Source organism: Schistocerca cancellata, chromosome 5 (assembly GCF_023864275.1).
Source record: "Schistocerca cancellata isolate TAMUIC-IGC-003103 chromosome 5, iqSchCanc2.1, whole genome shotgun sequence".
NCBI classification, from domain to species: domain Eukaryota; kingdom Metazoa; phylum Arthropoda; class Insecta; order Orthoptera; family Acrididae; genus Schistocerca; species Schistocerca cancellata.
This window is the reverse complement of record NC_064630.1, coordinates 661,355,689-661,372,306: the sequence shown is the minus strand read 5'-3', so window position 1 is coordinate 661,372,306 and position 16,618 is coordinate 661,355,689. Positions and strand designations below refer to the sequence as shown.

Here is a 16,618-nt window from a genome sequence, read left to right as displayed (position 1 = left end):
ACCACGACCGATCCATCGGTTTTCCAATCTCCTGTTTAAGAAATGCCGAACAAGGCGGCGCTGTCGGTCTCCAGTTGTGGCATGAGCCAATTTTCCAGCATGTCCAGATACACGTGTCCTGTAACGCTTTTTTCGCAGAAGGAAAAGGCGCCGTAAACTTTAAACCGTGAGATTGCACAAAACACGTTAACTTTTGGTGAATTGCGAATTTGCTGCACGAATGCGTGAGGATTCTCTACCGCCCAGATTCGCACATTGTGTCTGTTCACTTCACCATTAAGAAAAAATGTTGCTTCATCACTGAAAACAAGTTTCGCACTGAACGCATCCTCTTCCATGAGCTGTTGCAACCGCGCCGAAAATTCAAAGCGTTTGACTTTGTCATCGGGTGTCAGGGCTTGTAGCAATTGTAAACGGTAAGGCTTCTGCTTTAGCCTTTTCCGTAAGATTTTCCAAACCATGGGCTGTGGTACGTTTAGCTCTCTGCTTGCTTTATTCGTCGACTTCCGCGGGCTACGCGTGAAACTTGCCCGCACGCGTTCAACCGTTTCTTCGCTCACTGCAGGCCGACCCGTTGATTTCCCCTTACAGAGGCATCCAGAAGCTTTAAACTGCGCATACCATCGCCGAATGGAGTTAGCAGTTGGTGGATCTTTGTTGAACTTCGTCCTGAAGTGTCGTTGCACTGTCATGACTGACTGATGTGAGTGCATTTCAAGCACGACATACGCTTTCTCGGCTCCTGTCGCCATTTTGTCTCACTGCGCTCTCGAGTGCTCTGACGGCAGAAACCTGAAGTGCAGCTTCAGCCGAACAAAACTTTATGAGTTTTTCTACGTATCTGTAGTGTGTCGTGACCATATATCAATGAATGGAGCTACAGTGAATTTATGAAATCGCTTCAATCATTTGTAATAGCCCTGTACATATAATTCAGACTTGTGAATGTAATCCAACTGCCACGGAAGAGCGCCTTCATGTACAAAGTAATCCGCAAAAACGTTTCTGTACTGCGAACTAGATGGACGTCTACGTATTCGTTGTGGAATATCCTCATGAACTGAAGGATATCCATACAGTGTATCTAAATATTGGACACCAGCACTCTTTCGTACATAGTTGTGTAAAACACAACATTCCTTAACAATGTCTATGGTGAAATCGATGTCCACATTCAGGGATCTGTGAATGATCCTCCACTTGTTTATCCCGAACGTGCACTCTGCTAAACGTCTTGCTCGAGAATGGCCATGGTTGAATACTTCTTTTTTTGTATCAAGTCGCAGACCTACGTATGGACACATAATTCTGTGTGACAGCGAAAATGCGTCGTCAGCAACAAATACATGAGGTGCAAATGGTTCAAATGGCTTTGAGCACTATGGGACTTAACATATGAGGTCATCAGTCCCCTAGAACTTAGAACCACTTAACCCTAACTAACCTAAGGCATCACACACATCCATGCCCAAGGCAGGATTCGAACCTGCGACCGTAGCAGTCGCGCGGTTCCGGACTGAAGCGCCTAGAACCGCTCGGCCACAGCGGCTAACAAATACATAAGGCACTGGTGTTTTGTTTATGCCCAAAATGTTATTTGACAGCATTCGCTTATAGTACACTCATTGCTGAAATACCGTTGAGTCAACACATTTATCGTACGATCCGACAACTACAGCGACAAATTTATAGTTTGCATCACAAACTGCCATTAATACAATAGAGAAATATTTCTTATAGATGAAGAACATTGATGCACCGTTTGCTGGTTTCACCAGTCGCACATGCTTTCCATCAACGGCGCCGAGACAGTTCGGGAAATTGGCCTTAGTTTCAAAATCTTTTGCTATTGGCAGCCGGTCGTTTTTGGTCGGTTCTGACAAACATTCATCTTTTAAGATAATCCAGATTGCTGAACATACTCCTCTTACAATTTCTCTGATTGTTGTTACTGCAAGTCGGAAAGCGTGATGCAAATCAACGAACGAATTTCCAGTTGCCGGATATCTGAAAGGGAGAAATTACTAAATTATTTCACGCCTTTGCGAGATAGATCAGTTTTAAGGCAACCTTCTTCTGAACAAAATGTGTTGAAATATTTTTCTAAGATAATCTAATAAACAGAATTGTTCTAATCATTTTCTTTAAATTAAGATACATCGCATCAGTTCCTACCACATATGGTATGCGGAAACTCATCTAACATATCACTTCTCGTAGCTTCCCCTTACGAAGAATAGACATTATTGGTAGCTAAGATAATATTTCATTTTCACAGGTATGTTGTTTCAGACGAAATGGCGTAACATTAAAGATTCATACAGACGAAAGAATCGGAGATTAACCTGTAAAAGCGGTTCTGCAGCTGCGGGAAATACGCCATATCTGTATTTTAATCTCCTTTCACTTCTGAATACTACCAAACCACTGTCGCATACACGTAGCAGCGTGTCACTTGAAAATGCTGAGAATAAGGCCACAGCAGAAAGTGAAGTTCCAAGTGGACTTGTAAAAATAGCTGTGGCACAAAAGTTTGACGAAAATATGGCAAACTCTTTAATGCTCTGTGGTGTGGACATGGCAAGAACGTGTTGCCACTATGTAAAGAGCTAGCAGAAAACATAAATTAATCGGGTTTGGTTATCGGGAAAATGCATGTATCAGACAATATCTTTCGGGAACCGTACTAATTTCTTGGATTTCCACCTTAATACTGGATCACCAAGGATGGGAAGTTAGTTAGTTTTTCTTATGATGATGGCAGAGAGTTGTTTTACTTAATAACTTACGTACTGGCAGAAGTAGCTGATAAACTGGAGGGGGAAGGCGGGGGGGGGGGGGGTGCGTACTACTTGGCCACGACAAAGAAAGAGACACTGTATGAGACAATTATACACAGAAGAAAATTTGAATCAGTATGGTGAAACATAGGAAGTGTCTTTGCGCAGTGTTTGCATCGAAACTTATTCGCTTAACAGTACAAAGCCTTTACAGGTGCGGTGGTTTTCTGCATCTGATAGTAATATACGCTTTTGGGTTGTAGATGCAAGACAGCATGAATTGCTTTATTAAATCTTCTCTCACCCACAACCGCCCCTTGTTCACCCTACATGGTCTCTTGCGACTGGTTCTTGTACCTACACATGAAAAAACGACTCGAAAATTAAAAAAATATCGAGACCTGGGGCGTAACGTAAAGAGCCTGACAGCTCTTATTTTTAGTAGTGGTTAAAAATGTTTGAGGGTTTTTAATTATGTCCGCATTTCTAGCTCGAGTTAGGCACTTGGAAAATAATGACGCGCTTGTAAAATTTATAAAGAAAAACTGGAGTTGGGAATATTGCAGAATCGCGTTACCTGACTGTAAGTAAGCTGTAACGGTCAATAACATCATGCACCTGTTGAGAACATCTTATTTATTAGGTATCGAGAAGTCCCTGGCAGTACCTAGCTGTGCAGCAGGATCGCTCACCCATTTCGACATTAAGACATAAACCTTCATGCTGTATGCACGTACTTTGAGCTTTAGAGAACGAGAATGTCAATTTTCAGGACGATTTCTTACTCTGTGGTGAGGTTTACGCTGATGTGGAGCATCGTGATTCAATGTAAATGCCAGATCAGTAAAATTTTAATACATTTCTAGTGGAGAAAGACAGCGGTATGGCTAATATAGTAAAAAACGGATTGAAGACAGTCTCGACCGCAATAAAATTTATTTGAAATGGTCATCGGTGACGATCTTCAGGCCATTTATACCATTATGGTAGGCGGTGGCGATGAACGAAGCAAGTGTTGTGACTCCACGAACGTCACCGGAATTTCGCCGGCAACGGGTGTTCGTATACAATTAGTGGCTAGCGATTTTTTTTTTTGTGGTTTTGGAGCGCACAGCTACAATGGTCATTAGCTCCCAGACTAAGTTAGGAATGCACTGCGAGGCACAAGGTTAAAACAGCAACTAAAAGCGACAACACTATAAAAGAAAAAGACATATTAACAGGCATAGGATTTAAAAAAAAACAGCATAATCAAATGTCCTTAGACAGGTTTGTCAAGTGGATAAAACGAAGAACGCGAGCAGCTGCTCCTGGGTCATCCGCTAAAATGGCATCCAGAGTACATGGCAGGCTAAGATCAACGCGCAGTGTATTAAATTTCGGACAGGACGTTACAATGTGGCGTACCGTCAGCAATTGCCCACATGGACAGAACGGCGCCGGCGTAGCCGTCAGCAAAAATGGTTCAAATGGCTCCGAGCACTATGGGACTTAACATCTATGGTCATCAGTCCCCTAGAACTCAGAACAACTTAAACCTAACTAACCTAAGGACATCACACAACACCCAGTCATCACGAGGCAGAAGCCGTCAGCAGATGGCGATGGCTGAACCGGCAGTGTCCAATTCGTAACCGGGCCAAAACGACCCTGCTAAAATAAGATGCAGGCACACAACAAGAAGCTGTCCGAGGCTGCAGGACCGCAGCCTTGGCCGCGGCATCTGCAGCTTCGTTCCCAGGGATACCGACATGGCCAGGAACCCACATAAAGGTAACCGGAGAACCGTCGTCCGCCAGCTGCTGAAGAGAGCGTTGGATCCGGTGCACGAAAGGGTGAACCGGATACGGTTCACTGAGGCTCTGGATGGCGCTCAAGGAATCAGAGCAGATGACATATGCAGAATGTCGGTGTCGGCAGATGTAAAGAACAGCCTGGTGGAGGGCAAATAGCTCAGCTGTGAAGACCGAACAATGGGAATGGAGCCGGTATTTGAAACTGTGTGCCCCGACAATAAAAGAACACCCGACACCGTCATTGGTCTTAGAGCCATCTGTATAAATGAAGAACATATTAATGAACTGCGAACGAAATTAGACAAACTGGGAGCGGTATACCGAAGCTGGGGTAACCTCCTTTGGGAGCGAGCTGAGGTCAAGGTGAACGCGAACCTGAGCCTGGAGCCAAGGTGGCATTTGGCTTTCGCCCACTCGAAAGGTTGCAGGGAGTGAAAAATCAAGGTGCTGCAGGAGGCGACGAAAGCGAACTGCAGGGGGTAGCAGGGCAAAGACATACAACCCGTATTGACGGTCGAGAGGGTCGTCAAAAAAAAGGAACGATAAGACGGGTGGTCGGGCATTGACAATAGCCGACAGGCATACCGACGAAGCAGTATATCGCGCCGGTAGGTTAGTGGCAATTCAACGGCTTCAGCATGAAGACTCTCGACGGGTCTAGTATAGAACGCTCCGATCGCAAGACGTAAACCCCGATGTTGTATAGAGTTGAGGCGGCGTAAGATGGACGGCCGTGCAGAGGATTATACGAAGCTACCATAATCCACTTTGAGCGGACGATCGTCTGATATAGGCGAAGTAGGATTGTTCGATCCGCTCCCCACGACATACCGCTGAGAACACGGAGGACATTTAGAGAACGGGTACAACGAGCAGCCAAATGTGACACATGTGGAGACCAGCTAAGTTTCCTGTCAAATGTTAAGACCTAAAAATTTTGTTGTTCCACGAATAAGAGAGCAACGGGACCGAGTCGTAAGGACGGTGGGAGAAACTCTTTGTAGCGCCAGAAGTTAATACAGACCGGCTTCTCGGCAGAAAAACGGAAGCCATTAGCGACACTCCAGGAGTAAAGACGGTCAAGACAACGCTGAAGACAGCGCTCCAGGAAACATGTACGCTGCGCGCTGCAATAGATGGTAAAATCGTCCACGAAAAGGGAGCCTGATACATCAGTTGGGAGGCAATCCATTATTGTACTGATCGCTATGGCAAAGAGAGCGACGCTCAAAACTGAGCCCTGTGGCACCCCATTCTCCTGGCGAAAGGCGTCGGACAGGACAGAACCCACACGTACCCTGAACTGTCGATCCATTAAAACGGCACGAATAAAAGAGGGAGGCGACCGCGAAGGCCCCATGTATGCATGGTGCGGAGAATGCCCGCCCTCCAACAGGTGTCGTAAGCCTTCTCCAAATCAAAGAACACAGCCACGGTAGGGCGCTTCCGCAAGAAGTTATTCATAATGAAGGTCGACAAGGTAACCAGATGGTCAACAGCAGAGCGGCGCCTACGAAATCCACATTGTACATTGGTAAGTAGGCGTCGAGATTCGAGCAGCCAAACCAAACGAGACTTAACCATTCGTTCCATCATCTTACAGACACAGCTGGTAAGGGAGATCGGTCGATAACTGGAAGGCAAGTGCTTGTCCTTTCCCGGCTTAGGAATCGGGACAACAGTAGATTCGCGCCAGCACGTGGGAACATACCCGCAGGAGAAAGGTTCTTCAGCATCTGAATATGAATAGAATCAGGCCCTGGAGCCGAGGACTGTGACCGGGCAAGTGCATTTTCGAGTTCCTGAATGGTGAATGGGGCATTATAACTTTCACGATTCGAGGAGCGGAAGTTAGGTGGCCTTGCCTCCTCTGCCTGTTTTCGGGGGAGAAAGGCAGGGTGGTAATGAGCGGAGCTCGAAACCTCTGCAAAAAAGCGGCCGAAGGCATTGGAGACATCCTCAGGGGCCACAAGGACGTCATTCACGACCGTCAAGCCAGAAACTGGTGAGTGGACCTTAGTGCCAGATAGCCGGTGCAGGCTACCCCAGCCAACAGAAGAAGGAGTAAAACTGTTGAAGGTGCTTGTGAAAGCAGCCCAGCTGGATTTCTGGCTTTCTTTAATACCAAGACGACACTGCGCACATAATCGTTTATAATTGATACAATTCGCCATCGTAGGGTGGCGTTTAAAGGTGCGTAAAGCACGTCGACGAGCACGTAAAGCGTCTCTACATGCTGCGGTCCACCAGGGGACCGGTACGCGACGTGGAGAAGAAGTAGTGTGAGGGATGGAATATTCAGCAGCAGTGAGAATGACTTCCGTGAGGTGTGCGACCTGACTATCGCAGCTTGCGAAGGTTTGATCCTGAAAGGTCGCCCTGGAAGAGAAGAGCCCCCAGTCTGCTTTGGAGATGTTCCAAATAGTTGAGCATGGAGAGGGGGTACGATGCAGGAGATGGATAACACAAGGGAGGTGGTCGCTCGAATACGTATCAGAAATTGCGTACCACTCAAACCGGCGTGCAAGTTGGGTAGTACATATAGAGAGGTCTAAATGGGAATAAGTGTGAGTTGTGTCTGAAAGAAAAGTAGGGGTGCCAGTATTGAGGCAGACAAGATTGAGGTGGTTGAAAAGGTCTGTTAAGAGGGAGCCTCTCGGGCAGGATGCTGGAGAGCCCCAAAGGGGATGGTGGGCATTGAAGTCCCCAGTCAACAAAAATGGTGCAGGTAGCTGAGCAATAATTTGCATCATTTCTGCCCTGGTAACGGCAGACGACGATGGAGTGTAAACGGTACAAATGGAAAATGTAAAAGTGGGGAGAGTAATTCGGACGGCAACTGCCTGCAGGTCGGTGTGCAATGTGATGGGATCATAGTAAATATCATCCCGGACCAGCAACATAACCCCTCCATGAGCCGGAATACCTGCCACAGGGGGTAGGTCAAAACGCAAAGAGGCATAGTGTGCCAAGTCAATTTGATCGCATGGGCGTAGCTTCGTTTCCTGGAGAGCTACGACGAGCGAACGGTGCAAGCGTAGCAGCAACTTTAAGCCCTCTCGGTTGGAGCGAATGTCGCGAATATTCCGATGAAGAAGTGCCATCGTGAGAAGAAAAAGAAAAAGGAGAAGCAAGAAGGGGTCACCTCGAAGGCCGCTGAGAGCCTGGCTTCGAGCAAGCACTGCCGCCGCTATCAATGGGCGGTGAGTCATCGTCCATTTGTTCAATAGGTTCGTCGGCCATCTTATTAAGATGGCCGGGAGGGGGAGCTTCCTCCGCCGGTGAACGGCCAGATGTTCGGCTACCAGCGGTGCGGCCAGGCGAAACGGATGACGGCCTGGGGCGGCACCCGCTGGGTGGCGCAGGAGAAGAAACGCGCCGTGGCGGAGAAGGAGAACTTTGCTTCCTATGAGCCTTCTTGGAAGGTCGTTTAGTGGAAGTACTGGTCGACGGCTGGGAGTTCGAGGTACGTCTGCAGGGGACGGTTCCTTCTTGAAGGCCCGTGCATCTGACTTCTGGGTCTTAGTCTTGGCAGAAGCTGATGAAGGTGCTTGTGTCTTAGGGGTGATGGGAGGAAGAGGAGACGTTGACCGGGCGATCTTAGCACTGGCCGAACGGACGACCGTAGTGCTAAAGGTCAGATCGCATGTCTGCGTCGACGCCTCCCTGGTAGTCCGAGGAGAGGCGAGGACAGTACTGTATTTCCCCGATGGGAGCACCGTGGGCTTCCTACTAGCAAATAGCTTGCGAGCAGCCGAGGTGGACACTTTCTCTTTGACCCGAATTTCCTGTATACACCGTTCATCCTTGTAGAAGGGACAGTCACGGGAGGACGCTGCATGGTCACCCTGACAGTTCACGCAACGAGGAGACGGAGGTGGACAGTCACCCTCATGGGCGTCCCTGCTATAAGTGACACATTTAGCCGCATTAGAACAAGACTGGCGAGTGTGATTAAAACGCTGACACTGGTAGCAGCGCGTAGGTGTCGGGACATAGGGGCGAACAGAAATAACCTCGTAGCCCGCTTTGATGCGTGACGGCAGCTGAACACTATCAAAGGTCAAGAAAAGTTTCCGGGTCGGTACAAGGTCATTGTTGACCTTTTTCATGACTCTATGGACAGCCGTCACGCCCTGCTCAGCGAGGAAAGACTGAATCTCCTCGTCAGTCAATCCGTCGAGTGATCTAGTATATACCACACCACGTGACGAATTCAAAGTGCGGTGAGCCTCAACCCGGACAGGGAACGTGTACAGGAGTGTGGCCCGAAGCAGTTTTTGTGCCTGAAAGGCGCTCTCAGTTTCTAACAACAAGGTACCGTTACGCATCCTAATACAAGACTTGACAGATCCGGCTATGGCATCTACGCCCTTCTGGATAACGAAAGGGCTGAGAGATGAAAAATCCTTTCCGTCCTCAGATCTAGAAACTACGAGGAACTTTGGGGCAGGCGGTAGTACTTTTGTCACTGGTGGCTGGTCAAGTTTCCGTTTTTGGGCAGAAGTCGAGAGAGAAGAAGAAGAGAAATCCATTGCGGATGAAACCTCATAATTGCCAGCGTCTCCGATGGCGCGCTCCTTCCTTGTGGGGACCCTCTTAGCGGGCGCTCCCGCCTTAGGTGAATGTTAACACCTCAGTTCACACCTCCCGAGAAACGGACGGAGGGACAAATCGGCATGGTCGGAAGGTGTCACCGGCTACGCGTGCGAACGCGTGGTTCGGCCTTCAGGCACGCACAGTGAGGAAAGAAGAAGAGGAAAAAAGAGGGAGAGAGGGAGAGAAAGAACAGACTGTCTCAAACGCCGAGGCAGAGATCAGAGGGTGGACAAGAAGGCAAGAAGAAGAAGGAAAGGAGAAGAAGGCAAGGAGTAGAAGGCAAGGAGGAGAAGGCAAGGTAAAAAGTAAGGAAGACAGTGAGAGGGAGAAGGACAAGGAAAGGAACCAAACAAAGGAAGGAAGTAACCAGAATAAGCGAAAAACCAAAATGACCACAAATATAAGTCGTGGAACCGTCCGTCTCGGGACGCAGGCGCAAACTACCCCCTTGAGGTGGGAGGGACTCCGTTTAGTCGCCTCTTACGACAGGCAGGAATACCTCGGGCCTATTCTAACCCCGGACCCGCAGGGGGGGGGGGGGGGGAAGGGGGACTGGCTACTGGCTGCCGAGCTGTTCCGCAGCTGTTTTATGTGGTTATATCACACAGAAAATGTTCCTGTCATTTGTTACCCGATTGTCAGTTTATACGTCGGTCACGACATCTTTCTTACTGTAATTACAGTAGCAAATACGATATTACGCAAAAAATTAAGCTTAAAACTGAAAAATAAAACATTCTCAAATGTCTTGGGATTTCCGGGATCAATATGTTGCCAATATCGATATCGATAACAGGCAAAAAGTGTCAAGATTTTCAGTTACCGGGATGGATGAACTTTCTATATACGTAATTAAGTTTGATGGAACCCTCAGACCGCAAATACTACTAGCGCTTGTCCAATTTTTGGTTTAGAATCGTGTAGCAAACTGAGGCACACGGCGCCAATACCAACCTGCATTGGCAACTACTTCTGTTTTCGCACGTGGGTACTTATTGAACCTTTCATCAGCAAAGATCAGTCCACAGTTCGGCCCTCTTGCCACAGTCAGATACAACGGAAGCCCAAAATACCTGGGAGTCACTCTGGACAGAACTTTGACACACAAAAAACACTTTGAACATAGCTGCTAAGGTTCAACGACCTTGTCAGAATTCTATTAGAACAAATAAGCCCTCGGTCATAAATATTAAGTCAAAATTGACCAGGTTTCGACGCTACTATGAGCGTCGTCTTTAGAATTAAACTAACTGTTGTAAAACATATTAGGTATATAATATATTAATAAAATTAAATCAAAATATCCACGGGTGTACTGCCGGTCTACAGTGTCCAACGGGCACAATATTTCGGCGATCATACATGTCGCCATCATCAGGTGAACTGACGGACTGAGCTCCTGTGAACGTACCGGCACGGAGATCCGTACGCTATGGCTGCTCAGAGGGAACTGGGTTCGGTCGCGGCGGCGGCCGATTTAAATACCCTCTGCCCGCGGCGCGCTCCCTCCGCTGTCCGCGCCCCGCGCCACGGTCGCGCGGTGGAACAGATTGCGACGGCGTCTGAGATGACGTCGGTGTGATGACTCTGTCCGCCGTGGTCGTCACAACTATACGTTGGCCTCTCTAACAACGGTGTCCAGTATATCGACGTCTGTACCAGAATCCTCGTGCGTTCATACTCCATAGCGTGATTTCCCGACAAACAATGTTCAGCGACTGCCGACTTGCTCGGATACATCAGTCGAGTGAGCTTCTGGTGTTCATGGCATCGATCCTCGACGGTACGCATCGTCTGACCAATATACGACTTGTCACATTGACATGGAATGTGGTACAAGCCGGCCTTCCTCAAACCGAGGTCATCTTTGGCGCTCCCCACCAGTGCACGAGTTTTATTCGGAGGACAAAACACAGTTCCCTCCCGGTGTTTCTTCAAAATGCGGGCGATTTTCCCCGAGAGTGCGCCTGTATATGGAATAAACGCAGTGCCTACCTCCTCCCTCGTGATTTCATCCATCTCCACAGGTTGTGCTGTAGTGGTTGGGCGGAGAGTACGTTGAATCTCCCACTCTGGGTACCCATTTTTTCGAATACAGTTCTCAGATGGTCCAATTCCTGGGGTAGACTCTCTGCGTCAGAGATAGTGCGCGCCCTATGTACTAGAGTTTGAAGTACCCCATTCCTCTGTGAAGGGTGGTGGCAGCTGTCTGCGTGCAAATACAGATCAGTGTGCCTTGTCTCCCACGCCCGGGTTCCCGGGTTCGATTCCCGGCGGGGTCAGGGATTTTCTCTGCCTCGTGATGGCTGGGTGTTGTGTGATGTCCTTAGGTTAGTTAGGTTTAAGTAGTTCTAAGTTCTAGGGGACTGATGACCATAGATGTTAAGTCCCATAGTGCTCAGAGCCATTTTTTTGTGCCTTGTCTTCCGATACACCCCATGACCTAGGGTGCCGTCAGCCCTTCTCTTGACCAAGACGTCAAGGAAAGGTAATTTACCCTCCGTTTCAGTCTCCATAGTGAATTTGATGTTGGGGTATATGGAGTTTAGATGTGTAAGGAAGTCAAGGAGTTTATTCATACCATGTGGCCAGATGACGAACGTGTCGTCCACGTAACGGAAAAAGCAAGTAGGTTTCCATTCGGATGACGACAGGGCTTCCTCCTCGAAGTTCTCCATGTACAAATTCGCTACCACCGGTGAGAGTGGGCTACCCATGGCGACTCCCCCCGTTTGTTCGTAGTATTCTCCATTAAAAAGAAAATACGTGGAAGTCAAGACATGCCTAAAAAATTCAGTGGTCTTCTCGTCAAACTTCTGACTAATCAATTCTAGTAACTCTCGTAGAGGTACCCTCGTAAATAAGGAAACGACGTCAAAACTCACCGAGATATCTGACTCATCCAACCTGAAGCTATCAAAGCCTTGAAATATTGTGCCCGTTGGACACTGTAGACCGGCAGTAAACCCGTGGATATTTTGATTATCAAATACGCCGGGAGAAACTCAAGAATCACAAATAAAATTAAAGTTTACACTGACAGAAAAGAGGTGCAGTACTTACAATTTTGACTTAATATTTGTGACCGAGGTTTTATTTGTTCTAATATAATACAAAAAACATCTTTCCAACTTGGCCAAGAAGATACAAACACGAGTGAACCTTGTGAGAAAGCTGGCAGGCAGTACATGGGGAGCAACCACATCAGTCCTCCGAGGAACATCCCTTGCACTGATATACTCTGCAGCAGAATACTGTGCAGTAGTTTGGCTCCGAAGCACCCATGTAGCGAAAGTAGACGTCCAACTGAACTCAGTTGTGAGAGTAATTAGTGGTACAGTCCGGTCTACGCCTGCTTGCTGGCTACCAGTGCTTTCAAACATCTGCCCACCAGACCTCCGTCGAAAGGCTGCTCTTTACAGCCTCTGTCAGCAAGTTTCTGAAAACAACTCGATCCTTCTCCATGACGATTTGCTATCACTGCCCAGGAAACGCCTCAAACCTAGAAGACCAGCATATGAAATGGGAGTCCAAATGCTATCCACAAGATTCGACCAGGACGCAGAGTAGGAACGTGAGTGGCAAGCTACAAGAACCCGAAACCACGAGCTTGTAGACAATCCAACAGTTCCAGGCTTCCACCAACCAAGGGAGGTGTGGGTGCAGTTAAACAGATAACGGACCGAAGAGAGTAGGTGCAAATATAACATGCACAAGTGGGGCTTTTCAAGTGGAAGTGTGTGTGACTGTCGCGTGACACCCAAACAATGAGCCACATCGTGAATGACTTTCCAATCAGACGATTCCCTGGTGGTATTCAGAAGCTCCATCAAGCATCCCACGAGGCACTCCGCTGGATCGGTTCCAACATCAGAGTGTATTATGAGCCCACCGAGCGAGGTGGCGCAGTGGTTAGACACTGGACTCGCATTCGGGAGGACGACGGTTCAATCCCGTGTCCGGCCATCCTTATTTAGGTTTTCCGTGATTTCCCTAAATCGCTCAAGGCAAATGCCGGGATGGTTCCTTTCAAAGGGCACGGCCGACTTCCTTCCCCGTCCTTCCCTAATCCGATGAGACCGATGACCTCGCTGTCTGGTCTCCTTCCCCGAACCAACCAACCAACCTATTATGAGCCGTTTTAAAACTTGTGTACTATATATAATTTCACATGTTAATTTTTATATACACTCCTGGAAATGGAAAAAAGAACACATTGACACCGGTGTGTCAGACCCACCATACTTGCTCCGGACACTGCGAGAGGGCTGTACAAGCAATGATCACACGCACGGCACAGCGGACACACCAGGAACCGCGGTGTTGGCCGTCGAATGGCGCTAGCTGCGCAGCATTTGTGCACCGCCGCCGTCAGTGTCAGCCAGTTTGCCGTGGCATACCGAGCTCCATCGCAGTCTTTAACACTGGTAGCATGCCGCGACAGCGTGGACGTGAACCGCATGTGCAGCTGACGGACTTTGAGCGAGGGCGTATAGTGGGCATGCGGGAGGCCGGGTGGACGTACCGCCGAATTGCTCAACACGTGGGGCGTGAGGTCTCCACAGTACATCGATGTTGTCGCCAGTGGTCGGCGGAAGGTGCACGTGCCCGTCGACCTGGGACCGGACCGCAGCGACGCACGGATGCACGCCAAGACCGTAGGATCCTACGCAGTGCCGTAGGGGACCGCACCGCCACTTCCCAGCAAATTAGGGACACTGTTGCTTCTGGGGTATCGGCGAGGACCATTCGCAACCGTCTCCATGAAGCTGGGCTACGGTCCCGCACACCGTTAGGCCGTCTTCCGCTCACGCCCCAACATCGTGCAGCCCGCCTCCAGTGGTGTCGCGACAGGCGTGAATGGAGGGACGAATGGAGACGTGTCGTCTTCAGCGATGAGAGTCGCTTCTGCCTTGGTGCCAATGATGGTCGTATGCGTGTTTGGCGCCGTGCAGGTGAGCGCCACAATCAGGACTGCATACGACCGAGGCACACAGGGCCAACACCCGGCATCATGGTGGGGGGAGCGATCTCCTACACTGGCCGTACACCACTGGTGATCGTCGAGGGGTCACTGAATAGTGCACGGTACATCCAAACCGTCGTCGAACCCATCGTTCTACCATTCCTAGACCGGCAAGGGAACTTGCTGTTCCAACAGGACAATGCACGTCCGCATGTATCCCGTGCCACCCAACGTGCTCTAGAAGGTGTAAGTCAACTACCCTGGCCAGCAAGATCTCCGGATCTGTCCCCCATTGAGCATGTTTGGGACTGGATGAAGCGTCGTCTCACGCGGTCTGCACGTCCAGCACGAACGCTGGTCCAACTGAGGCGCCAGGTGGAAATGGCATGGCAAGCCGTTCCACAGGACTACATCCAGCATCTCTACGATCGTCTCCATGGGAGAATAGCAGCCTGCATTGCTGCGAAAGGTGGATATACATTGTACTAGTGCCGACATTGTGCATGCTCTGTTGCCTGTGTCTATGTGCCTGTGGTTCTGTCAGTGTGATCATGTGATGTATCTGACCCCAGGTATGTGTCAATAAAGTTTCCCCTTCCGGGGACAATGAATTCACGGTGTTCTTATTTCAATTTCCAGGAGTGTATATTTCTTTGTTTTGCTAAATGTCTATTACTGTAATTGATGCATACGACAGTAATAAAAACTTACTGAACCTCTCCCGTATTTGATTTTATCTCAGAGTTTGAGAGACTTTACTGAACAGCTCCATATCGTATTCATTGTAAACATTTTCTTAAATGTTCGTTTCTACTGCTGACACAATTGAGAATGATTTAAGGCTGCAATACTTCTTGGGATTCATGAATACCGCTTCCTCCAAGGATATGTAGTTAATGTTGTAATTTACATGCATTTTCGGTAATTTGTAAGAACCCTTTGATCGGTATTCTATGTTTTGGCTGCAGGGTGTGCGGCCCGTACGCCATGCTGATGTCGTTCTTGGCGGAGTTCCACAGCACCAAGTACCGCTCGCGCTGCATAATGTTCACCGGCATCGGAGTCGCCACAGCCAACTACCTCATCCCCTGTGAGTGGACGCTCCTTGATTACCTGAATCTTTAGCCAGTAACAGATATCTCTCAACTAATCAAAAGCTAGTTTTGTATAAGAATACAGGGTGAACTACAACTCGTATTTAAAAAAATTGTAATAAAACTTGTTCGCCTCGAAGGGGTCATCCAGTGACAATTAACTCGACTCCCCTGGAGGGGCGGAAGGGGGTGAACTTTGAAATCTTAAATAGGAACCCCCCAAATTTAATTTCGGATTCGTATTCCTCGGAAAAAAAACTTATAACTTTCGTATTCAACATTTATTTCGTTTGGTTGATAGATGGCGCTCTAATCCATAACAATCAAAATGAGTTGAAACCCGCCGAACCATGGTAATGTAACAGTTATACTAAAATATTTAATGAGAAACCGGTTTTATAGCAAGAAAAGCCCTTCATTCTCAGAACATAATGCATTACTTGTCCACATTATTGATATAATTTCTTTAGCAGAAGATGCTCAACGCCTTAATCTATAAGGATTATCCACTGACCAATAATGATTATTATACCGATGTAGTTGACCACAATTCGTAAAAGTTGGTTCATCAGACAAAAATATCTGTGAAATATATTCATCATAGACCGCTAGTTGTTGTTGTATGCAGCTGTTATAGCACAAGAGATTTCGAAAGTCGTTCCCATGTAGTTCTCAAAGGAATGATAAGTGATGTGGATAGAATTTGTGTTCATGCAGAAGGCGCAGAACCATTCTTTGCGAAATTCCTGCACCTCGTGCAAGATGCTGATTACTAATGCACTTTTTGCTATAAAAAACCGGTTTCTCATTAAACATTTTAGCATAACAGCCATTTTAACTTCCGGGGCACTAATCCGATGTGTATTTCTTGACATATTATTAATTATCAACGGTTTGTAAGCACTTTTTATATTTGTCCATTACACCGCCATCTACCACAATCCTGTGGATGGGGCAGCGGAATCGAGTTTAATGTCACTGGATGTGCCCTTCGAGCCTTCGAGACGTACAACTTTTATTACACCCAATTTTTAATCCAGTTTGTAGCTTTCTAGATATTTCCAAAAACAGTTTTAAATTCCTCATCCTGTTTATGTAAGGTATCAAAGTCCCATAGGTTAAGTACACTCCTGGAAATTGAAATAAGAACACCGTGAATTCATTGTCCCAGGAAGGGGAAACTTTATTGACACATTCCTGGGGTCAGATACATCACATGATCACACTGACAGAACCACAGGCACATAGACACAGGCAACAGAGCATGCACAATGTCGGCACTAGTACAGTGTATATCCACCTTTCGCAGCAATGCAGGCTGCTATTCTCCCATGGAGACGATCGTAGAGATGCTGGATGTAGTCCTGTGGAACGGCTTGCCAT

The 16,618-nt window shown here is 47.8% G+C and overlaps 1 protein-coding gene across 1 annotated transcript in view; it reads left to right on the top strand.

Annotated features, from left to right (window-relative positions):
* LOC126187882 (synaptic vesicle glycoprotein 2C-like) overlaps positions 1-16,618 on the top strand; it is a 163,064-nt gene that overhangs the window by 75,947 nt on the left and 70,499 nt on the right. The window contains exon 5 of the mRNA XM_049929219.1: positions 15,110-15,231. Coding sequence (XP_049785176.1) covers positions 15,110-15,231 — 122 coding nt within the window. The remainder of the gene's footprint in view (positions 1-15,109; positions 15,232-16,618) is intronic.